The 25,043-nt window shown below is 39.4% G+C and overlaps 1 protein-coding gene across 5 annotated transcripts in view; it reads right to left on the minus strand.

Annotated features, from left to right (window-relative positions):
- The window catches only part of KDM6A (lysine demethylase 6A), a 152,919-nt gene that overhangs the window by 69,148 nt on the left and 58,728 nt on the right, over window positions 1-25,043 (minus strand). For all 5 annotated transcript variants that reach the window (XM_064706278.1, XM_064706261.1, XM_064706287.1 and 2 more), the window contains exons 5-6: window positions 10,170-10,228; window positions 1,454-1,574 (exon numbers count right to left, since the gene is read on the minus strand). In XM_064706278.1, coding sequence (XP_064562348.1) covers window positions 1,454-1,574; window positions 10,170-10,228 — 180 coding nt within the window. The remainder of the gene's footprint in view (window positions 1-1,453; window positions 1,575-10,169; window positions 10,229-25,043) is intronic.

Here is a 25,043-nt window from a genome sequence, read left to right on the forward strand (position 1 = left end):
TCATAATATTTATTTAAATACCTGATTCACTGACAGAACTGCAAATTTTATGGCACAGCAGAAAAAGGTTATCTATTTCTTGATCAATTTATATCAAAATATAAAATCATGTAATCAACTAGGCTGGAAAAGACCTTTTGAGATCATTGAGTTTCTACCACTTGATTAGAAGATGACCACCTCCTTGTAAAATTAATCTTGTTTTCTCCCAGCTTCTTCAAAAATAAAACCAAAATGTACTTCAGCACTTCTTTTATTCCATATATATCATGACATACCAAATCTGTGCCAAAGTATATTTAAATAGGATCACTCAAGCTCACACATAATCCCTTTCTCAACAGTGATCTACCTCTCCTTGCTCCTTCACCATTCATTGCATGGAATCTTTTCTACTCCTCTGCACAATTTCCAACTCCACCAATCTCTGTAGGTAAAACTTTGGGTTCTGGATGAAAAGGGAAGCCTGGGGAGGGAACTGCTTCCCTCCATCACAAAAACTGAAGGGAAAAATTGAGAGTAACACTCTACTCTTACAAATCTTGGACAATGTGATTCTGACAACCCATGAAAACAATCTGCCAAGAAAAGAAAGCTGTAAGATTCTTGAAAACAAAACACTTATTGTTTTCAATAATTTTGAGGGAAGATTAATATGCAGAAATGTGTTTACAAATTACACTTAATTACAAAATTCTCAGCCCTGCAGGTGGGTTTCTCACCACATGCAAGTCTGTTAAAAGAACTCTTCCTTTTTCCAAGACATGTAACAGCTAAATTTAGAGGCCAGGAAGGGAAGGACATGTGGGTAGAGTAGAAAATGGAAAGAGGAAAAACATGGGCAAATGTGCTGAATGGAGGGAGATAAAATGACAGATTACAATCAGAGACCAGAAAAGAATGTAAATAGTAAGGAATTTGAAGAAGTACAGAAGAAACCATAAACCATTTCCAACTGATTAGCCAGAAACTGTTGCCTTAGAAGCTCACTCTCAAGCCAGTAAATAAAAGAATAATTAACTGCTAGAAAAGTAAAAATTACATTTAAAAAGACATCATTTTGCATAAAAACTTTCTAGTTTACTAATTCCAAGAACTTCCAGTTTACAACAGGGAAGCCAGGGAGGAAAAAAAATGGAATATAAAAATAAAAAAATCAAATAATCCAAGTTGTGATTTTTTTTCCATTAGCCTTCATTATCACCTCAGACTCCCCCAAGGTTCACTATTTTAACAAGGGCCCTACACCAAATTTTTCATCTAGAGTGCAGCACCTCACACACCTCAAACCCATCCTTCTTCTGTTAGGACTAAGACACTTCACATTAAAGCACTTCAATTTCTAAAGCAGGTGGTCTGTGACTGTTCCATGCTTATGCATTCCTTGCAGCTTTAAGATGCAACACACGACTTGTAAGAAACGTTAATTCAATTTGAAAGGACTTAAACCTACCTTTAAACTAGACTCATAGTCTGTGTTCACTTTGAACATAAGCCCAAGTCGCAAATGAATTTCCTTGGCTCGACAAAAGCTGGGATCAACATAAAGCGCCTCCTGAAATGCTTTAATTGCCCTGAAAGAAAAACACAGATTAAAAAAAATGATGTTTTACTGAGGTATTACTCTATAATCAATGCTTTTTATATGGCTAACAAAGTGGATCAGAAAGTATTGTTACAGGAGAAAATAAAAAAATGATGGTTTACATGTAACGTTTTTGGTGCACGGCTTTTGATTCTTCAAGGATTGGGTAATTTTGAACTCCAGATATCCTCATGTATTTGAAAGCCTAATCTTGTCTTATTAATTTAGAGAAACTAATTTGCTACAATCTGATATTTCAGAGAAGATGACTCACAAATTAGTTACAAAATTAGTGCAAGTTCACTTATACAGCCAGGTTGCTTTTGATTCCAGCAGTGCAGACCCCCAAGCAGCAGCAGAGGAGAGATCACACAAATCTCCTCCCACTGCACCTGCCTGCTCCTTTTTCCACTTTCTCCTCCCTTCTCTAGCACCAGTGCCATGCAAGAACTCAAATGATACCAATTGCTCCATTACTTCCACATGCAGACAAAAAAGCCTGCCAGCTCCTTCACACAGTAACTTTCTCCCATATTCCCATGACAGGTGAAGATGGCTCTGATTCTACTTCCTAAGCTTCAAATCCTCTCTCACTTGTCCATGATGGCACTGTACCAGATAAAACAGAAATGCCATCTAGCAACTCCATCTTGGAGCAGAAACAAAGGGACTCTAAACAGGACTGTTGTGCCTCTCAGGCCACTGCATAAACTAGGACAGCTGAAATGCAACTAAAAGACAACAGAATTGAAGTCACAGAGGAATTAAGAAAGAAGCTAAGTCTCATTGTTGCCTGAAATCCAAGGACAGGTTGAAACAAAATCCCTTCCAGTACACCACTGGTCACACAAGAAGAGAAATCAGAACCAGCCTCTCTCAGGCTGGATTTGAGCCCCAGAGAACACAACCCCAATCCCATCTGCTGCCCCTGGAACCCACAGGTGGTGCCAAGGGGGCAGGGAACAGGGCAGTCTCTGTGGGTAACTGGACCCACTGAGACATGGGACAGGGATTAACCCCAGTGCTTAAAATCACTCTCTCAAGGCACACTGATTTAATTCCCACTCTCCAAGTACAGCATTATTTATAAGGAAAAAAGGTTGGTTAGCAGATGCAATGCAAAATTCAACAAATATTTTTCACAGACTTTTTTTACTCACACATAAATTATCATTTCTGAATCCTTCAGCAAAAACACTTCTGCTCCAAAATTCTTACAGGCTTTTTTCTCATCAATGGCAAAGCAAACCAAAGGTACAGACTTCCTCTAGAAAATGCAACTGTATGTACCTGAAGCATTATCTGACTTCTTTAAATAGAACTTAAAGAGTAGATAGGCTTAAAAAAAAGTATTAAATTTTTATTGTAGAACTGAAGCTTCCTCTATCACAATCCTTCAGGAAGGCTCTCCTTACCCAGTACCCTACTTTTCTGCCAGCATATGGAAAATGAGCAAGTGAAGCACTGAAGGGACAAACCTGTACCAGAGCTAAGCTCTCTCACATCTCATCTGAATTTCCCTGAAATCCTGTGGTGGTGGTGAATTACAAAGCTCATATCTACACTGAATTCATAACAAACAAAGGACCTTGTCTCATAATACCATGCTCATCTTCATCCTCTACAAAAACAGAGACCAAACTGAAAGGCCAAAGACTGGGCTGATCACTGAGTATCAGGACATATTTTAAGCTAGGCTTTTGCTATGCCAGAAGATAGATTCTATTATCGTGTATTTGCATTTCTTGTCTCAACTTTGACATGGGCATTAGGGACATTATCCACTGGTATTTAAAATCCCTTACCTGTATCTTGTTCGAAGACAATACTCTAAGTCCCATAAAGAAAACCACTGTCTGTGATTCCAATCAAAGAGTAGACAAAATTGGGAATGAAGACACAGCAGTTGTGTAACACATCACACAGTGTGACCACACTAACACCCTGTAAACTTCATATTCCTCATTTAGCCATCCTTGCTTGATCAGAAAATAGTACTTCCATATTTCCCCTCTCAGTCATGTCCCCACTGAAAAAATCATCAAAGACAGGATTTCTAAAAAAGTTTAAGAGAATCTGAGTGCAACAAAAATATTGCTGTAGTCTCTTGCTTACTGAACAGGAAATACTAATCACTGACACTGTTGAGCAAGGGAGTAAAACATAGCCAAAAGTATAATTAAAAACTTTCCAGGACAGTTTTCAAATTTAGTTTGAATGTATACTGTACTTCATTCAAAAAACCAAGAATGTTGCATACCCCAGTCTTTCAGAGAAGCACAGCACTTAAATACCTGTAAATTATCATCAGTAGACAACAGGGAAGCCTGCGTCACATTTAGTCAAGAAACTGCTGGTCACAGAGACCATGCTTTGAGTAAGGTTTATCTCTGCACACACTAAACTAAGTAAAAATCAAATTTTAGCTTTTACTTAAATTTAGTGTTAATTCCATATTGGTTTTACAATTTGTAGTTTTTTCCAGGATGACATGCATGAATAATAAAAAATAGAAACTACTTCCATCAATGTGAAAAGGGGCATCATCAAAATCTCCTCAATGAAGTGATCTGAAAGAGCATTTTCAACATTTTTTACCAGTGGTAGGTACTCATGTCTAATTAAATAAGTACAACATCATTTAAATACTCAGTAGAATTTTTATAGAATAAAATAGTCAAGCTCTGAAAAGGCATTTACTTATTAACTCTTACAGACAGACAAGCAATTTTACATCACAGCTGAATTAATATTGATGTAATTTTGCCTGCAGGAAACATTTAAACAAAACAGCAACGTGCTCCCAATTACAGGACACATCAAGAACATGGACCACAGCAAAAACCTCAGCCTGTTTTCCACTGCCATGCCCAGAGCTCCAGACTCATTCCCTGACTATCAAACAGCAGAACATCTGCAGCAGCACTGACACCATTCCACAGCTGGGCCTTCCACACGCAGTAGGAGTCACTTCATTCTTGTACTGATCTTTGTTTTCTCTCAAACCTCTCCAATCCCATTTCTGTTCTCCGTCCAAGCCCACACCCAGAAATTCGTGGGTCTGGAGGATCCATGGCATCCAAATCATCCAGATGTTTTCCCTCAAAGCTCTTGTATGGCTTGACCCAAAGCAGAAGTGCAGATATGACCCAAGAGCTGGGTGAGTCCAAGAGCTCCCTGCAGGGCTGATGGCACAGAGCCTTCCCCAAGTCAGTCTGGAGTCTCCTCCATAATTCACTGCCCTTATGCACAGACAGAACTTCTCATCTCACTCCTCCAGCAGACTAAACATACATCAATGCAAAGGAAAAATTATCAAATGAAAGGCCAGGAGCTCTCAAACTGCAGAAATAAATTATATCTGAATTCAGCAAGAGAGGAGTTTCCTTTTGTTCTCTGATGATACTGACACCTGCGTGGTGAGACACGATGCTGGTTAAGTCCACTAGAATTTATTGAAATTAAATAAGGATTTTCTCCAAGGATGAGGACATTTCACAGGCAGGAAAGGCTGTTCTAATACTCAACAAAATGGGAAAGCAGGACTGGAAAACAGACACTACAAAGAATGAAAAGCACCTCTGGACTTTCATTTTACACAGCACTGCTACAGCAATTCAGGAAAAATAAAAATGACATCTCCAAATCAAGACTGCCAGAATCAATACTGCAGCTATTGTCCCACCCACTAATCTATACAACAATGCCCTCCATTATGAAAGTGAAGAAACCAGGTGAATAATAAATAGATTATTATATTAAACATTTAGTGAACTCTCTTAAGACTTTTACTGGATGGTTTTCTTGAATAGACTGAATAAAATCAGCTTTGTACTAGGCAAAAGAATATAATAAAAGAACATCAATTTAACTATTCAGAAGTTATCACTTTTGTACATTTCAAACAAAACCCATGAAAATCAGAGTGAGCGTACAAAATAAAAGAACCTAACATTATCCTAATATCACTTGATGCAGTTGGAGTGAAACTTTCTTTTTTGTGTTCTTACCCTCTTCAATTTTGACCACCTATTTTAAGCCTCACATAATTTCACAGCCTGACTAATGAAAGTGATGTGAGGCTATCATGAACAAATTTCTATTTGAAACTCATAATCACAGTTTGAACATAAGCAAAGTGTTTATGAAACACTTTTACAGTCTTTAGCTACAACTCTTCTGTCCAGAGGACTGCAACAGCTGAATGGCAAAATATTTTGAGCAGCAAAGTCTTTAAACATTTCTCTAGAACAGCAGCTGGGAGTAGTTTTTTTTTCCATAGCATTAGCATAGTTTTCAGCAATCCAAGAGCAGCTTGCTATGAAATCACAGCAAGATAAGATAATGAAAGGAAAGTTAACTGCCTCCTTTGTTGCTGGTTAATTGCTACATGCATGTGTACTCTACATGTACATTCCCATTTTATATGCCTGAAAAATATATATATATATATATTAGATCCAGGCACACGAAACCTGAGAAATATTTGACAAAGCAGTATCTACAGACTGTGTGTTTAAATTCTTAGAGGTCTCCACTTGGCAAAGTGCATTCCTACACATCCCATTATATCCTCAACTTTCTGTTTGGAGGAACCCAGTCAGAAGCAGAGATGTTGGTTTTAGATATCTTTATATCTAGATATTGAACAGATGATGACAGTGCTTCTGCTTTGGGAAGGATCAGGAAGTTCCACTCAGGAATGACTGGTTTTCCACAGCAGCCTTTAGTCATGATGGAGGTGAGGAAAAGGGTCTGGATCATCTCTTGCAGGTCTTTGGCTTTTTTCAGGGTCAGTGCTGAAGGACTGAGCTCTTTGTAACACTTAGCCCCTACAGCTGGTAAGGAATTCCTGAACTGAGGATTTGGGGGCATAGATCCCAAATGGGGCAATCAGGGTGACTGATCTGTCTCCTTTCAGGTCTTTCTGAGCAATCTGGAGCTTTTCTCAGTTGTCCAGCAATTTGCCAGGCCACTGAAAACACTGCAGGCTGCCCTCGGAGCACCCCAGTTAGTACACTGGGATCCACAGGGTGTGAAACTCAATTTCAGGACACAACATCAGAGCCTGGGCTCCATCTTTTCTTTTCATCTAGATGGAAATCAGTGAAATCAGCAGATGATAAACCAGGCAGGCTCAGAACTTTCACTGATGTGAAGAAAAAAAATTTGGTGTCCAAGCCACTGCACCTGGGTGCAGGAATTTCACAGAAATGAACAACAGCCTTGGACTAACTGTTGAAATTCTTTACTAATGTTCAATCTATAAGACAACTATGGAGGGCATGAAATTATTAAAGTTATGTGAACATCTCATTCTAACAGGTTTTCTACTCTAACTGAGAAACAGGGAAACAACAGTAAAAATGAACCAACCACTTACTGCATGATGATAAATGGTGTAAGAGAAGGGAGTATAAAATTTCATATCCTTCAGACCTGTTTTACTGCAGTTGATTCAATTTATGGAGGTAACACCTCATGGCACATCTTAACTATAATAATTGTGTGAGATAGGTTTGGTCTGATCACACTATTGCAGTGTTCATATATATGTTGAGGACTTCTAACTCTTATATGAACAGTTAAACAAAATCACCAACATAAAATTATGTAAGAGCTAAGATTTGTACTTAAGATATTGCTGCAATGCTGCTCAAGTATATAAAAATATGTCCAGTATTGAATTACAGTGAACTACATTAAGAGTCTTGGAACCAATCCAACATATCCTTTTATGAAAGCTGGAAAACTTTAAAAATAATATAAAATATATGAACAATAATTCTAAAACTGATCTTATTCCCACTTGCTTTTTTTATTATCTCTGTTTATATGAGACATGAAAAAAACTCAAGTATTTCTCACCCCTTCCTTTTTGGAGGACTATGTACTTCCCTCTTGTTAAAGTCTCTGAATATATGAAGCAGTGGTGTTAAAAAAACCAGTTCATGGATGAATCAGAATAAATAAACCACCTTAAACAGTCTTGAATACTTGAACAGTCTTCCTCTGCCTGCTAGAAATATTGAGATCCATGTCCTCCATGAACATAAGCAGATGGAGTAAATGCAGCAGGAAGACAGATTAGCATTTCACTCTGCAAGAGGACTCTCCTGGCAACCTGTGAGAGTTCTGGGGAGGATTAAGGCTTCAAAGAACACCTCTTGGAAATGACTTGCTGTCATCTCCAAGTCTATTGTGATTTTGTCACATCTGAACACCAACAGCCCCATATCGCTCTGCTCTTGGCCCCAGAAAATCACAGAGAATGGGAGAAAGGCACTCAAAGGGATTAAAAATCAGAACTACACACAAAGGTGTAAGATTTTACCTACATTGGATTTTCTTTAAAAATTCTACCTAATACTTCCATGATACACAATTTCCTTAGCACCACACTATACATAACCTTGTTGTATGAATGGAATGGAAAATAAAATTACTCTACTCAACCTTAACGTGAGAGCTATGTGCAGTTCTTTAAGTTAGGACATCAGCTTACACTCATGCTGTCAACAAGTGAAGAAAAATCTAAATTAATTCAAAGCTCTAATTTATGAATACTAAATAGCATGATCTGCTGATGGCAAAAGCCTACATTGAACAGGTGGCTTTTCAAAAAATTAATTGCTCTAAATCTAACTGCTTTGTCTTATTTATCTTACAGTTTATCTACCATTTTCACAGTGCAAACTGTAACAAGATACAGCCTGCAATAAATGGTGCACAAAATACTTTTGAATGCTAAATGATGAAGACAAGACTATGTAGCAACTAGAATGTTCTGAAACTTGGTAAAATTCAGCCAAGTCTCATCACAATCTTAAAACAATAGATTCTCAGGCTTTCTGAAAACTTTTCTGCTCTTCTCTTGTTAATTAGAATGCAACAGAATTGCATGCCCCGTACAAGACAACAAAGGAACAACATTCATTTCACCACTATCAGTAAAAATAGCAGTAAGCTGCAAGATAAATTAATCCACGTTTTGAACTCATAATTTAACCAACTTATTCTAATTTGAAGAATAAAAGTTTATGCACATTATCCTGAGGAAAGCATTAATGTTTGCCTTAGAGATACACAAAAACAATTTAAGGAGAGGTGGGGGAGAAATCCTGCTGCATTGTTCCCAGCCATCAGTCAGGGGTCATTCCTGCATCCCTACCTGCAATCAGGCTTGGCTCAGTAACACAATGAACTTTTAGTGATCAATCAAGTACTGAATCACACTTACTGTACTAACAGTCTCTGTACTGAGTGTGAAACAGACTGACCTAAACACTGCACCTCTCTGGCTTTTCCCCCATGAATTAACTCTGTCTCCACAGGATTAAACACCAATAAAAGTCTGAGGACCTTTGAACAGAACCCCAGTGACTGAGTCCATTCCATTCACCACTCTCATCACTGATAAAGTAAAACCAAAACCCCAACTGAAACCCAACCCTCCCCCACCCTCAACAAAAGCTCTGCTCAATCCTCAAAACCCTGGCAGAAATTACAACTCTTTTAACCCTGAGTTTTTCCATCAGATTGAAACACTGATTCCATCTGAGCCTATTGCTCCTCATATCCAAACCCCTCACCTAATGCAGCTCTGTCAAAATTCCTGCCTACCAAGCAAAATGAAAACAAGCCCCATTCACCACCTCTCTGCCAGGAAGGTTTTTTACAAGAGGCTTTCCAACAAACCCAGGGCACAGATTACCAATGACAACTGTTGCGATGTGTTGCAATGTCCTGTTTTAAACTTCCGGGTCCCTTCCCAGGTGTGCCTATACCTCTCTCCCTTCCCCCTCGCCCCCTTGCTGAGTGTGCCCTGTCAATCAGGCTTAAGATTCCAGCAAGGCGTCGTGTGGTTAGTCAAATTCAAAAGATGCCCCTATGCCCAGAGGTCATTGGCCTGTCTAAGTGTCATCCTCCCTTGAGACCCTGCCCCTTTCACCTGGTTGGTAGCTCACCTGTCCCCTCCCCTTCCCCTGTCCCCGAGCTTAAAAGGCTAATCAGACCACGGTTCAGACCTCTGTAACCATGGAATAAACATCTGGACAACCCTCCAGCGGAATCCTCTCCTTTTCTCTCTTCACCATCACCAGAAGCTCTCTCTCCTGAGGTAAACGGAGTCCCTGACAAGCCTGGACTTGCTCAGTGCCCTGCTGCAATCTCCAGCAGCCAAGGTATCTCTCGGGTGAATTACCACAGAAGCCGCCTTTGGCTCAGCAGCGAGGGTCACACTGACCCAGGCACAATCTAACTGGTAATATTGGGATTAATATTCCAATAGACAACAATTCCCAAAAGCCTGTTGAGTCATTCTGCTCCATCCCCACTGCTGAACTGTGCTAAAGGGAGTGCAAATTCTCCCAAAGTGCTTTCCCTTTCATGGAACTGTTGTGGCTGCCCCAAGTTTGTTACAGTAACACAGAAACTGACCCAGGACAGCAACACCTGCAAACACCTTAAATGTAATAAAATCAAAATTAAACTATTTTACACTCACACGGAGCTGAGGGTGAAATAATCACACACTGTTGGACACCACACAAAACACTGACATTGTCAGCTTATTCCAACTTACCATTGAAAGGCATTGTAATGGAAGTAGACCAAACCAAGGCCATATAAAAAGGCAGCATTCTGTAAAGGAAAGAAATAGTGTTTAAAACCCAGATAAGAGCAAGCTTCCAATATTTTATCCATCCTTTGATATTCTATTTCATTATAAGAGAAATATATTTAAAATCTGCCTCGAACAGGAAGAGCTAAAAAGAAACAACAAAAAGATAGGTAGATATTAAAAAAAAAGCACTGGTTCTCTATGGTCACAAAAAAGTGGCTATTTTGGTGGAAGAGTAACCACAATATTCATATACTTCTACATCAGAGAAACTGATGTGCTCTGTTCTACTTGGACAACAGCAGGCAAAGAAATGATGGAGTAACAATCTTCAGCAGTTTAATATAATGAAAAAAAAAATAGTTTATGACCAAGCACCATTTCATAGTCACAATGATTTATACTCACATAAAAGAAAACAGAGAAGCACATTCTAATTTCAGTGCCTAATGTAGAACATTAATTAAATGAATCTCAAAATATGCTTAAGGAGATTTCACTTTTCTGAATACCAAAAAACACAGACCATCAACTTCAAACCTATGACAATAATATTCCTTCATCATTAATCCAATTTCTAGCTCCTATCCTCCTATTTGCAAAAGGCAAAACCAAGGCAAAACAACAAAAATACTTCCCCTTCTGGAAACTCATTTTCCCTCCATTTTCTTCTCATATAAACTATGACCTACATCCAAAGTGAAATTACTAACAATATTTAATGAATGTTTAATTATCCAGTTCCACAAATAATTATTACATATTTCCTAAATTAGGAAAAATAAACAAATTTCTTTTTCTTTTGCAAAGCTATGCCACAGCACATTTGTTTTTTATTGAGCAGAACAATTCCATTATTTATAGGAGACATTGTACATCATGCTGCCTAAAACACATTTTTAGGCTTTTCTCATATATAATTCTGATTGTGAGGCACCAGGTATGCATCCCAAAGCTCTGACACATGGACAAGATCTGGAATTTCAGTTGTCAGAGAGTGCATTTCAAGATAATCTCTCTGCCACTTGCATGCAGTTCTTTAACAAGTCAAATTTCTAAGGAGTTCCACAAAAGGAATACTAATTAGGACTTAAACCCAACCCAAATATCAAAGTTATAATCAAGTTTTTCCTACAAAATAACTGGTAACCAGAAGACAATACAAAGAGCAGCATTCATCAGAAACAGGATCCAGTATGATAATTTCATTATCCTTCATTTGCATAGTCTAAATGCAAATTAAAACCGGGAGGGATGTCGAAGATTCTCTCATGAATGCAGCTGGATCCCAGCTCCAGCAAGGGACAGCTTTTAGGAAAATGCTGTGGTGTGAGCAGATCCTACAGCCATCAGAGCACTGGAGATGTGAACAGGAGTGCAGAGGGAAGTACATAAACAACAGAAGAGAACACTTTAATGCTACAGTAAACCCACATTCCTGTTTAATTGAATAAAAGCGCAACATGGACATCATAAAGATAAAATATCTCCAATTCCATATTTTGTGCTTTTTACATGTTCCAAGTGCGCTCTGGCAACAGGAAGATCAGGAAGAAGGCAGGCTCAAAAGCTGAGCACACATAATGGCCTGACTGAAAAGGCATTTTAAATGAAGAAGAATGAGAGATTTTTATGTGTGCAACATGGAAGCCTAAAAATACAGCATCCAGGAGCGCTCACTATCTTCAGGCCAGCTCATTTTTCAGACAGAACTTAACAGGACTGCCCAGTGTCCCCTCTGATATTTCAAATCTCAATAAAGTTTAGATCATTGTAGAGATTGAGAACAACGGTGATCACAAAAATTCTTTACTGCCACACTGCAAAACTCAAACAAAAATGTGCCAGACAACTAAAAACTCTTCAATTTGCAAAGAATTTTACTTCCTCTTATGAAATCTATTGCAATTCACAGTCCAAGAAAGAGATTCAGAAAAATCTCCCAGATATTTTGGTGCTAAGGGTTTACAACAAGCAACTGTCAAGGCACAACAGAACCAAGATGCAAGTGATTTATCAAAATGGAGTTTAAGTATCAAGTTCACATAAAGCTTTCAGATGGTCCTACAAATAAACCATCATTGTTTTGTCCTCTGTTTTGTGCCTGTTTTCCCACTTTTCTCTCCTCCTTATGCCTGAATTCTTTTGAGACTGACTTAAAAGTATCTTAAGCTCCCACTCTCTTCTCAATAAAAAACAGGGCAAGATTTAATATTTGTACCTGTAACACTTTATTTCAAATGTAAAGATGCAAATCCTGAAATGTCAGTATGGACCATGAATTTATCTATTCTGAAATACTATAGTTCTAACCATATCTATCACCACATATAAAATGTTTGTTATATTAATATCTAATAAGCTAAAAAGTATCTTTTAATGCATTTGAACAGGGACAGGACTCACAAGGGCTGGAAGACATGACAGTGTCCCAATGTGTGGCTGCACTTTCCACAAAGAATTCAAGGTGAGATACACACAAAGTTCATTCCTTTTGCAGAATACCATCAAGTTCAAAATGCAGTCAAGTTCCTACTGGCAAGGGACAATATGAAATGCCAGCACAGCTTAATGCAGATCAGCACCAAGCAGGACCATTACCCAAATCTTCATCTACAAAATGTCCTTTCTAAAATAATAAGATGCTGTTTACCACGAACACACCCCATCTTAAGGAATCAGTTTTCAGTTTCTTCTATTAGCTTTGACAAATTTCTCCCAAAGAACACCATTCCATGTGCTCCACTAAAGATCACGCCTGTGATTTAGTCCTTGCTATAAATAGCTGCTGAGGTAGAATTTAAGGCCTCTTTTTCTCACCAAATATTTTTTAGTAAGAAGTAGAAAACACAGTTATCTTATTACGATCTCTTCCTTGAACTTTCTAACAACCCCCAACATTTATGAAGATCTCATGCTAGTAAAATGCATTCTTTGTCTACTAATGTCTAATTTATTGTTTATGTTATCAGATCTCTCTTTTCACTAGATATCTCTTTTCACTAGAATCTTGAGTGAAAGTAAGATATAAACCCACACAGACTGCACCTCAAATCTGAAGTTGAATGCTTGAGTTTTTTTCATTCTACACCCATGCTACAAACACAGACAAATCAGAAATGCTATTTCCAAGTTGATATCATTTACATTTTCTATGAATTACCGAAAAATATTAAAATGTTTCATACCAACCACTAGATGGCTCAAATACCTCTTTCCATTTTCCACGCTTATGCAATTTAAGGAAATTGTCAAGTTGATATTGTGCAGTCTGTTACTTACATGCACTATTTAATGCTGAGCAACATTTCAATTTTATCCTCTAAAAGACTGTGGTATACACATTTTGTCAACAGGTAACTCAGAAGGCAAAAATGTATTTGAAAACATCTTTTTATACATCTGGTGTGAATAAGCACACTGAAGACTTTTTGGTGGCATTGTTTATTTTAAGCAATCAAGGAAAAAAAATTGCCAATGAGAAAGACTCCACCCATCTCCCAGGCATTTTATTGAAACCCAAGTAACTGGTTTACAGGCTCTTTGAAGCAGAAGATGGCAACAGATCCCCAGCATTCCATGTGTTCTGTTCTCAAGGCATTTCAGGCCAAGTCCACACAAAGCCTTTTTCTCCACCTTTCAAGGGTGCAGGCAGCAGGTCCCACAGAAACACATCAGCCCCAGCCCAGCAGTGACACTTATCCACAAACACAGGGACACAAAAATGCTCCTGTCCTGGCCAACAGTGACCACCCCACATTCAGATCACAAACAGCTCTACCAACGTGTGGCTGTCACATCTGGGTCCAGATGTTTTCCACTTATCTGTCACACACAGCTGAGACCCTGTTACAGACTCCAAATTGGTGTTTTATACACACAGGAACTCACTTAGAAGTTAGGCTTGCCAATGAAAATCTGTTAGGCACATCTAGAGAGTCAGAGAGTAGAAAAAAACCATGAAAAACTCAAAGCAGTCTCAGGGCAGCATCCAGCCAGGTCCTTGCCATTTGGAAATGAAAAGGAACAGCTTTTGCCATAGTTCCCAGCACTGCTGATTCACAAACATTCCCTAGCACTGCCTCTCTTATTTGTGCTGACACAATCATCTCCAGAGTACTACAGCCAACTGGATGCCAGAAGATATCTGAATTATTAGCATCTAGGTAAAAAGGATTTTTTAACTGGATCAGTTTCCCAGGCAAGTTCATTTGTGTACCCGCATTAACAACAGCATCAGCACAAGTAAAACACTGGTACACAAGTAAAAGCTCTTTAGGCATACACTGCTCCCATCAAAATGTCTACTAAACCTACAATTACATCTCAAACATCACTGAAACTTCCAAATATTTCACTTCACAGAAAGCAACATCCATGGTCAGTACAAGGTGGATAAAAACACAAGATAACTTCACACCCTCCTGCCAGCCTTCTTCATGCAGGCCCTTAACCAGTGACACACACAGGCAAATGCACCAGTTCTTCTATTCATTTAATTATCTCCAATATGGAGATATTTATGTAATATCTCCAAGGTGGCTGCCAAGAGGATGGTGCCAGACTCATTTCAATGGTGCCCAGCAACAGGACAAGGAGCAATTGGTATGAACTGAAACACAAAAAGCTCCATCTCAACATGAGCAAAAATTTCTTTCCATGGAGGTGGCAGAGCTGTGGAACAGCTGCCCAGGGAGGACACAGGGTTCCCTGTCTGGAGACATTCCAGACCCATCTGGACACGTTCCTGTGTCACCTGCTCGGGGTGACCCTGCCTTGGCAGGAGTTGGACTGGGTGATCTCCAGAGGTCACTCCAGCCCTGACTATTCAGTGATTCTTTGTGAATCTATGGTGAAGGGCCAGATGTAGATAAAATAAACCTTTCAATTAATTAGAAATCAGAGTGTATCCCACAACTCTATATAATAACCAAAACAGGAGAAAATAAATAAGTTCCCATGTAGTTGGTTAGTGAAAGAAAAACTATGGAAAAAAGATAACATTCAGCACCCTTATGAGAGATCAGTGACTGCTTTCCACTTGTTTACTACTGACAGGAATCAGAAGGGCTTTGATGGCATATTTAGCTTGCTGCAGCAGGGTCTGACAGCCCAGGAGCCCCTGGAGCCCTGAGCCCAGCCCACACCACCCCAGGCTGCACAGGACACACGTGGGCAGGCGGCCACTGCTCCTCAGAAAACCGGACCAGGAAAACAAGGTTTTACAGCTCACGTCACATCCTGTGGTCACAGGGTGTCTCAGCCACTGGTTCAAAGCAAAAGAACAGTTTTTGGGCTTAAAGGTATGAATATGTTTATTTCTTTACTGAAATTAAAAAAAAAAAAAAAAAGAAAAATGAAGTTTTGACAGTGTGGTGCCTAATTCTTCCTCCTGACACTACTCAAATATATAGTAACAGCTCCCCAGAGAGTCTGTACCAAAAAAAAAATTCCATTTAGGCCCCTGTTTATAAACAGCTCCAGGCCCTTGGGAGCTGACAGGCTCTAGCACAGAGATTATTCGTGCTCAGGAGAAAGGGATGGTTCAAATAAAATTTGTTTACATTTGTATAAACACGAAAAAGAGAACTAACTATCTACATGTGCTGTAAATTCCATTCACCTGCAAAAATACTAAGAACCCTGTGTGTATGGCAAAGTAGCATTAGTTTTGTCTTCTTCAAGTTTTATAGTACCTAAAAAAATCATCACATTTATACAGGATTTTTAAATACAGCTATTCTAATATGCTTGCATGACTACTTCTGGAGCAATAATCATAATATTCCAAAATTTGTTACTGGATATGTGTCTGCATCCCAGTAGCCATGTGAAAGCAATTAAAATATAAAAGTCATTATTCCTGTGACAAATACATTCTGTCATTTGTAATATCTTGGTAAACAGCTACAAAGTAATTCCTCATTTTCTTGAAGAATATCTTTTCTGAGAGTAAATATTGCCAAAATACACCTACTACTTCCAGAAGAAATCTATCTTTGTTAATTCATAAAACCTACTTTTATTTCATATGACAGAAAAATTCTTACTAGAAATTAAGCAGAAATAAAGCCAAATAAAAATAATTTCAAAAAATTCCACACCATCTACAAATTATGAGGTTTTTTCCCTTTGTAAGTAGTTTCTATCTCTGAAATTACTGTGCTGTCTTGGCCATCCTGCTCATCTCCTCTTTAGGAAAGACAGTACATCTGTCCCTTGTAATTTCCCAGCAGTGCTGCATTCCCACACTCCCTGCAGCTCCCCTCTGAATGAAAACTACTCTTTCAACTTCTTGGGAAAAACACCACCAAAACACTTCTATCCCCATATTTTTACTCATGGACTAAAACCCACATGGCAAGACCTGTGTGAAGAAGCTCAAGTGGGAGCCTTGTTGTCCTCTGAGTGGCTTTCCAGCACTATCTGTAAACAAAAGCTTCCTGACACACAGGGATGGACAGGTACACCAAGACAAGACTACTGGAAAATTACTGAAACCCACATAGAGTAATTAATTCAACAGACATTCATTATTTCAAACCCTCCTGAATAATACACTGTGTTACAACTACTTTGTAGGGAGTACTGTCCTATTAAAACGAGAAGCTGACAAAACAACATTAAGTAACTCAGATCCTCTTCAGTGATGATGGAATCTATGCAGTTTTGCAAACCACATATTTCTTTACCCATAAATAAACCTAGCTCCATTGGCAAAAGGGACTTCTGATCAACTAGTGTCCCTCCAAGTTTGTCACACAAACAAACAGCCAAGCAAGTGTCTAAACTGTGATCATTGCTATGGGCATCTGACTTATGTGCCTTAAAATATTTCACTTGACGTAAACATCTTCATTTTTCACTTGGTACAAGTATTCTCAATAATTTAAGTATTTTAACAGGAAACAGAATTTTTCTGACATGAATCAAGTGAGCAAAGGTGTTGTGCAACACACAAAGGATTAAACTCACCTTGACAGATATTTTATCCAGATGATTCATGTAACCAAATTCAATACTCTCCCTGTAGATTCCCTGAATGTTGTTAACAATCACAAAGCTTTTAATTTATTTTGTATGATACATGACTTTATGAAAAAACATCCCCCCAACTCCAAACAGAAAACCATGCTTGACACCAGATGTTTTATAACTAAACCAATATATCCAATGTTTTGACAAAAAGAGACAATCTCTCTGGAGATCACCTAGTCCAACCTTCTTCTCAAGGAAGGCACAACTAGAACATTCCTAGAATGATGTCCAATTGGGTGTTGGGGAAGATGGGGAACAGGAAAGCCTTATAAATACCATTGTCTAGCAAAAACATTTTGAGAATATGGAAACTATGAGTGAGATTGGAATGAAAGCAAGCTTTGAGACACCTTAGTTACTAAACAACTGGAAAACAATGGTGTGCCTGGCTGAAGGTAATCCCCTTTTGATTAGACAATATCCTCTGCTTGCAGACAGGTCCAAGGGTCAGAGCAGACCCTGCCAGCTTGGCAGAAGGGGTCCAAAGAGGAGATTTTAGGGTTTAAAATGTAACACAGTATGATAATGTAATGATTCTTATAGGCTGTGTGTAAATGCTATAGGATTTGTATGTTGTACTAGATTGGTTAGTGAGAATTAGAATATTCAGCACAGAAGATTTATTGTATTGTAAAGGGAACCTCGCTCTCTTACCTTTTTACTCTCTTACCCTTTTACACTCTTACCTTTTTTACTCCCTTACGCTCTTACCCTCTCTACCCCTCTCCTCTCTCGGGCCTGCTCTGAGCTGTGTCTGGCAGCTCCCAGCAGGGCCCTGCCCCCAGGCCCTTGGCAATAAACCCCAATTCCACAACCTGACTGCAGAGATCTCTCGTCTCCGTCCATCCTGACCGTCCTACCCCCAACACTCTGACACACCAGCCCCTCGAACCCTCTAGGCAACCTTCTCCACAGCTAATCACCTTCACAATTAAAGAAATAAATACATTTTCATGTGTTAAATTGGAATTTTGTGTTTTCAGGCCTGCTGCTTTTCCTTTACTGACTAGCACCACCAAGAAGATTCTGGCTCTGTTTATTTGTAAAACTGAGTAAGACACTCCTGATCCTTTCCAGGCTGAACAACTCAGCTCCTTCAGCCTCCAGTCCCTGCACGAGAGACGTTCCATGCCCTTACACAGCCTCATGGCCTTTTCCTGGACTTGCTCCACTATCACCCCACTCTGTTCTACTTGGGAGCCCAGCACCAGACCCAGAACTCCCCATGCAGCTCACCAAGGCTCAGCAGAGAGTAAAGATCATCCCTCCCTCACCTTGGTGGCCATGGTCTCCCTTATGCAGCCAGGATGCCACTGGGCTGGCTCATGGTCACCTCATGTCCCAGGACCCCCAGGGCTTTTCCTGCAAAGCTGCTCCCCATCCTCCAGCCTGTGCTGGTGCACTGGGCTGTTCCTCCAGAGATAAAGGACTTGGCCTCTGTCTCAAACACCAGGAGGCTCCTGGGGCTGTTCAGTTCCCTCTGAACACCAACACAACTTTGTCACCTCTCCCCAGTCTGGTCCTGCCTGTAACCCTGCTGAAGGTGCATCCCAGCCTGTAACAGAGGTCACCAACCCAAGGTGCTGAAGAGCACAGGTCCCACTCTCAAGCCATGGGGTAATGGCTGCCCTCCAGCTGGACTCTGTGATATGTTCTGGTTTTGGCTGGAATAGAGTTCATTTTCTTCTTAGCAGCTGGTGCAGCACTGTGCTTTGGATTTAGGATGGAACAATGTAAACACACAGACCTTGCAGTTGTTACTGAGTGGTGCTTGCCCTAAGTCAGGACCTTTCTGTGTCTCAGGGAGGCAGAAGGCTTGGGACAGCTGATCCAGACTGGGCACAGGGACATCCCATCCCATACAAAGTCACATCCAATATACAAACACAGAGGAGCTGATCACTGCTCAGACTGCTCAGTGTGTGGGGACCAATTGTATTTTCAGTGCTTCTTTTTCTTGGGTTTTTCCTTTCTCTCTCTTCTTTGCCTTAAAATCATTATTATTTTTAGTATTACCATTAGTATTACTGTGTGTTTCACTTAAATAAGCATTACTATTCCTGTGTTTCACTTTAAATAAACTGGTTTTATCTCAGCCCACATGGTTTTACCCTTTGTTTTTTCCCCAATTCTTCTGCCCTTCCCACCAGGGAGGAAGGAGGCAGTGAGCAAGTGGCTGTGTGGTACTGAAGGTGCCATCTGGGGTTTGACCATGACAGATGTTGATCACAATCCTCTGAGCCTGGGTGAGCCAGTTTTCAATCTACCACACTGACCACTTATCTAGTTTGTATTTCATCAGTTTGCCTGTGAGCACATTACAGGAACAGTGTGGAAGGCCTTACTAAAATAAACACAAACAATATCTTGTGGCTCTCATCTCCTACACCAAGTTACTCACTGTATTGCAAACAGCTATCAGGTTCATCAAGCATTATTTCTCCTTCATAAATTCATGGTGATTACTTCCAGTGACTTGCCTGCCCTGAATGTGGTGGAAACAACTTCCACGATAATTTGCTCTTATCACCTTCACAAGGATGGAGGTGAAGCTGACTGGCCTGTAGCTCCCAGGATCTTCCTTCTTGCCATTCTTGAGGGCAGGATTGAAATTTGCTTTATTCCAGGCCTCAGAAACCCTCCCCATCACCATGACCTTAACAGGATAATTGAGAGTGGTCTCACAGTGACAGAGATGAGCTCCCTCAGCACTCACTGACATATCCCAGCAGGTCCCATGGTCTTGTAGATATTTTTTTGTTTCAATTTTCCCAAACTTAATCCTCTTTTGAGAGCAAATCTTCTTGGGTCCAGATCTCCCAAATGGTCTCAAGAGCACTGAAGGTGAGTCCTACCAGTAAAGCCCAAGGTGCTAACATGAAGCACCTCCATGTTTCCCATATCCTTTGTCATTTGCCTTATTTAGCAGCAGCCCTGCATATTCTTTCATCCTCCTTTTGCTGCTGATACACTTGCAGAAGCTCTCTTGTTGCCTTTTATGTTCCTCATCAAATTCAACTTCATGTGGGCTTTGGCTTTCCTTAAGCAATCCCTGAATGCTTGCTTGGATGATCTCTCTGTATTTCTCCAGTCATCAATCCTTGCTTCTGCCTCCTGTGTGCTTTCTTTTTATGCCTGAGTTTTGTCAGAAACATCTTGTTCATCCATGCAGGATTCCATTCCTTTTTGTCCAACTTCCCTCAAGTCAGGATGAATTGTTCTTGAGCTTGAAGAAAGTTATTATCAAAAACAAATGTGGACCAAAGAAGAGAGATTCCCCCCATCACGCTGTCCTGCAGGCACTTCTTTATTTTGCCAATACCCTTGAGGTGGGGCCCAGATATTGATCAGCACAAACAAACTAAACACTGAGCAGGTCTTCTCATCCTTTGCTCTTCTTTGGTGAGTACTGCTCTTATTTCATACTAACTAAAGGATTTAGCTTCCCTCATTCCCATCTAGATATACTGACCTCAGAAAAACTATGAGATCTCCTCACAAATATTTTCCAAGTACAGAAACTAATGCTGGCTCATGTGTACACACAAACATTACTGGAACATCTTTTTTGGACTATGACATCTGGACAGTTCATTCAAATGTTTTATCCTCTTTCATATGGCAAGTGATCATCACCATTTACATCAATCTTCAAAATATTTTATGAAGTAGAACTACTAGCATGGAATTTTCTGTCCTTGATTCACCATTTTTCCAACCCGTTCCAGCAAAGATAGGAATCCCACTGAGTTGACAAGTTGCCCCATTATTTCCCTGTCAGTTTCTCACTGCTGGAAAATCACTAGTGTTGGAAAAGAGCCTTACTATCATTAATTACACAGCTGCTCTACCTCAGGCACTCCACAGAAAATGGGAGTGGACAAGTTGAATATACTAAGGCATGAATGACTATAAAGAAATTCAAATACACACAAACAGACCAGCAAAAACCAAAGGAAAATAACCACAAAAATTAAATGACAAAACTCTCTATGGCTGTTCCCCTTGAATCTTAAATCACATTATGCTGGGCAGTAACAAAAACCCAGCTGAATCTGGAACTCTGCTTAATGGAAAAATTCAAAGGTTAATTTTTAACCAAGTCCCGTAAGAATGCAGTTGCTGCTTTTATGTTGTTCTTTCCAGCTGAGTAACTCTTGAACCTGTTAGCTGCCTTCAAATGAGTTTTAGAGAAAGCAAGACTTCTCAAAGATGAAAAACTGGAGGAATGTCACTGAAAATGCCTGTTGGGTAGGAAAAAGAACCCCCAAGACAAGGCCTACTTTCAGAAAGTACATAGAGCTTAATTATTCTCTCCTCTTTGGGAAAAGACACTTAGCCCAGTAGCACAGCTTTCAATCAAGCATGTGCTTTTCCTGCTCAGAGATGCCATAGGAAACAAGATGTCATTGAGGATGCTTCACTAGGAAAACAAGAGGAATTTCAGTTTGTGTGTGCTTACGTGGGAGAGGGAAGGACAGGAGGTGTGAAAGGACAACAGACACCAGCTCGTCATTGCCCAGGCTTCATTAGCTTCAGCATAAAAAACAGTCTGTTCTGTAAACTGCAAATTGAACAAAATCCCACATTTGAAACAAAATTCTGAGTATCAGCTTTAGGAAAAAACCTTACTAGCTGTTTTGAATCTTGACTTTATTTTTTATTAATCAGTTACATCTGAAAAATGGAAGCATTATCCAATAACACGCTTTGAGGTATATATTTTATGTATTCTTACATATGTATCAAAAATTTAAACAAGAATGAGTCCAAGAATGAGTCCATTTTTTAAAGGTTTGTTTCAAGAACTGGAATGCAAGATCATTGATTAATGGTTGCTAGTTAGGGATCAATCAATTATTACTGAAAATGATTGTCCAATTAAGACTAGTTGGTTAAGTAGTGATGGCTAATTGGCGTTCTAATTGGTGATTTGCTGTTTTATTTGTTAGAATGTACAAATACTTAAAATGGGCTACAAGAGCCAAGGCAGCAGGCCCACATGACAGGCAGCTGGGGGAGCAGACTGGATGGCCAGCAGCCAAGAGCAGAGCAAAGCAGCTGGGCAGCCCACCAACCATTCCCACAGAGCATTTCAATTCCATCAAATCATCATTTCTTAACAGAAAACTGTACCTCAGTAAATTTTCAGCCCACTCTGTGAATATATAGACTAGTGAGTTTAAGAGCCGTCAGTTTCTAAAGGCAAAACAAACCAGAAAAAATACAAACAAGCCAAATGAAGGACATTTCTTCTGCCCTCCCTATCTCTGGCTATTCTGCAGCTTTTTTCTCCTCTGATCCAGAGCTCAGGTTGCTTTCCTCCCTCACTAATCCCTCTTCTTCTTACCATTGCATCACTGCTGCTGCACCTGATTTTACTTAATTACTTCTGTCAACAGTTTAATTTCTGAAAAATTAACTCTGACAAACTGCAAATGGAATAACCAGGGTGATCCTGGACTGGGAACTGAAACATTTTTTAATCCACTAGTGTTTCTTCACTTCTGACTACTACCTCACCATCCTAGGTAAGAAACCTCTCAGAGCTGGTAGCTTGAAAATCTTTTCCTCTGAAACAGTTTGGTCCTAAACTCAGCTGACAGCCTGAAGGAGGAGAGACAAGAGGACAAGAAGAGGGCAAATTAACCAACATCATCAAATGGGGATTTTCTCCTCCTCTGTTAATTCAACATCCTTTTGCAAATCTCAGAGGGCTCTTATTTTAAAGACACCTTGCTGAGTTCCACAAATTAATTTTAGGTTGTAATTGCTGCTCCTTGGTGTGACTGGACACCTCCTTAGGCTTGCAAGAGTCACAGAATCTACTCTGCAAACAGTTCTTGGGTAATGCTTTGATCATTTGTCTGAAATTTCATTCTTCTGTTCTGCTTTAGAGAGGAGGATGACTGGATTTTAGAAAAATGTCACACTGAACTATACTTATCCTTTATATAAGACCATCCTTCCAGTACAGGCTTCTATATTGTTCTTAATTAAACCAAATACTGTTTGGGCTTTTAACTTTTTCTTCACAATCTACTTTTTCTGATACGAAGGCCAGTTCCCTCAAGACCATGAGCTGTGAGATGGTAGACACAGACACTTTCAAATACTACTGTTTAAAAATATCACCATGCCATATGAAACTGAATTTGCTATCATAATTCTCCAAAATCTTTTTCTGTACTTTAAATTTGTACCATTCAACATTCAAAATTTATCTTCTATTTCACAATACAAATATTCACTTTCACTTCCAATCACCAATATTACTGTATATAACTTCTCACTATTATTTTACTCAGCTTTCCCAAGATTCTTCATCTTTAACAAGTGTTTTTCACAGAAGTGTATATAGGAACCATTCCTGATGGTTCCACAGACTGCCAATTACACAGAGGTTTTTGTATCACTTCCCTAAATACCTCCCATACAAAATCACCACATTAGCCCCACATTTGCAACTTTTCCATAACACTGCCTAATATACACCAATTTACATTTCTTTTCTTAGATCAAAAATGTGGGGTTTTTCTTCCCCATCTTTTCTGAACATGAGATTACTATAAAGTGTAATCTGAATCTACCTTGTTATTTACAGTAACATTTTAAAAAATTCTTTACAGCTTTTTCACACTTTCTTCTGAAGTCCAGTTGTCTATTATTAAGCAATTTCAGGACCATTTCTCAATTTAAGATATCAAAGATGAAGTAATTCACACCCACAGAAAGACAGTTCCAGACCATGAAGACAATGATGTGAGCAGCTTCATAAACCTGGGATCATCACCTTGTGGTCACTTAGCACATCTCAAAATGGGAAGGCATAATCATCCAGCCTGGAAATTATCCCATCTCTTTACAGTACTTTGCTTAACAAAAGAAGAAATTTGTCTCTCAAATCTACCAGAGAACAAGTGCTAACACAGGAAGATTATGGGAATTAAGGCTAGCTAAGTACTGCTCTGCTAGAAAGAACTCCCAGCATAAAATACAGAAAATTTACTCCTTGGGAGATAAACCACAGCCACAGAATGCCTGCTCTGGTAGGCAGGGAGCCTAAAAAGGTCTCCTCATGATCAACATCAGGGCAAAGAAAAAAATATAAATCCATTTTCTGGAAGGTCCAATTTGTGCTTGATGTCTTGCAGAAGCATTTAGGATAAGAGGTTTTGTGTTACTTCTCTCTTTTTAACATGTTTTCAATATTACATTTGATCCTCTTCTTAAACTCAATCACATCCACTTTAGGATGTGCTTTAGAAAGTCCAGGCCATATTTAATTGTTTCGGGTGGTAATTACTTATCTAATTCTACCATATTCTACTTCTCAGTTTCTCTTCATAATACACCATGTCTCTCAAGCACTTTTAAACCTGTTTAGCGTCTTCACTACATGTCTGGCATCCAATAAATACTTTTCAGGCCCAAAATTCAGATTCTTTTTGGTAAACAAAGAGAAATCTCAGGCTAATAATCTGTTTAAGTCCTGTCTTATTTACCTGTTTTAAGTGAAGTGGGTGTTTCTCCATCAAGGATTTTGCCTTAACCTGGCTTTATGTGATCTGTGAGTTTCTCAGACACAGCCATCCCACCCTTCATCCTCTGCTTCTAGAACTCAAATCCACCAAAATGCCTCAGGAGAAAATCAACTCTTCTGGACTTAGCTGCGTTTGACAGTCCAGACCAATGAACTGTTTTTCACCTCATATTTGACTGACACAACACAGACAGGAAATTTTTTTCCACTAAGGACAGAGTAATCCCTTGTGGACATGGCAGATTATTTGGGAC

The sequence above is a fragment of the Zonotrichia leucophrys genome, chromosome 1 (assembly GCF_028769735.1).
Source record: "Zonotrichia leucophrys gambelii isolate GWCS_2022_RI chromosome 1, RI_Zleu_2.0, whole genome shotgun sequence".
In the NCBI taxonomy this organism is placed as follows: domain Eukaryota; kingdom Metazoa; phylum Chordata; class Aves; order Passeriformes; family Passerellidae; genus Zonotrichia; species Zonotrichia leucophrys.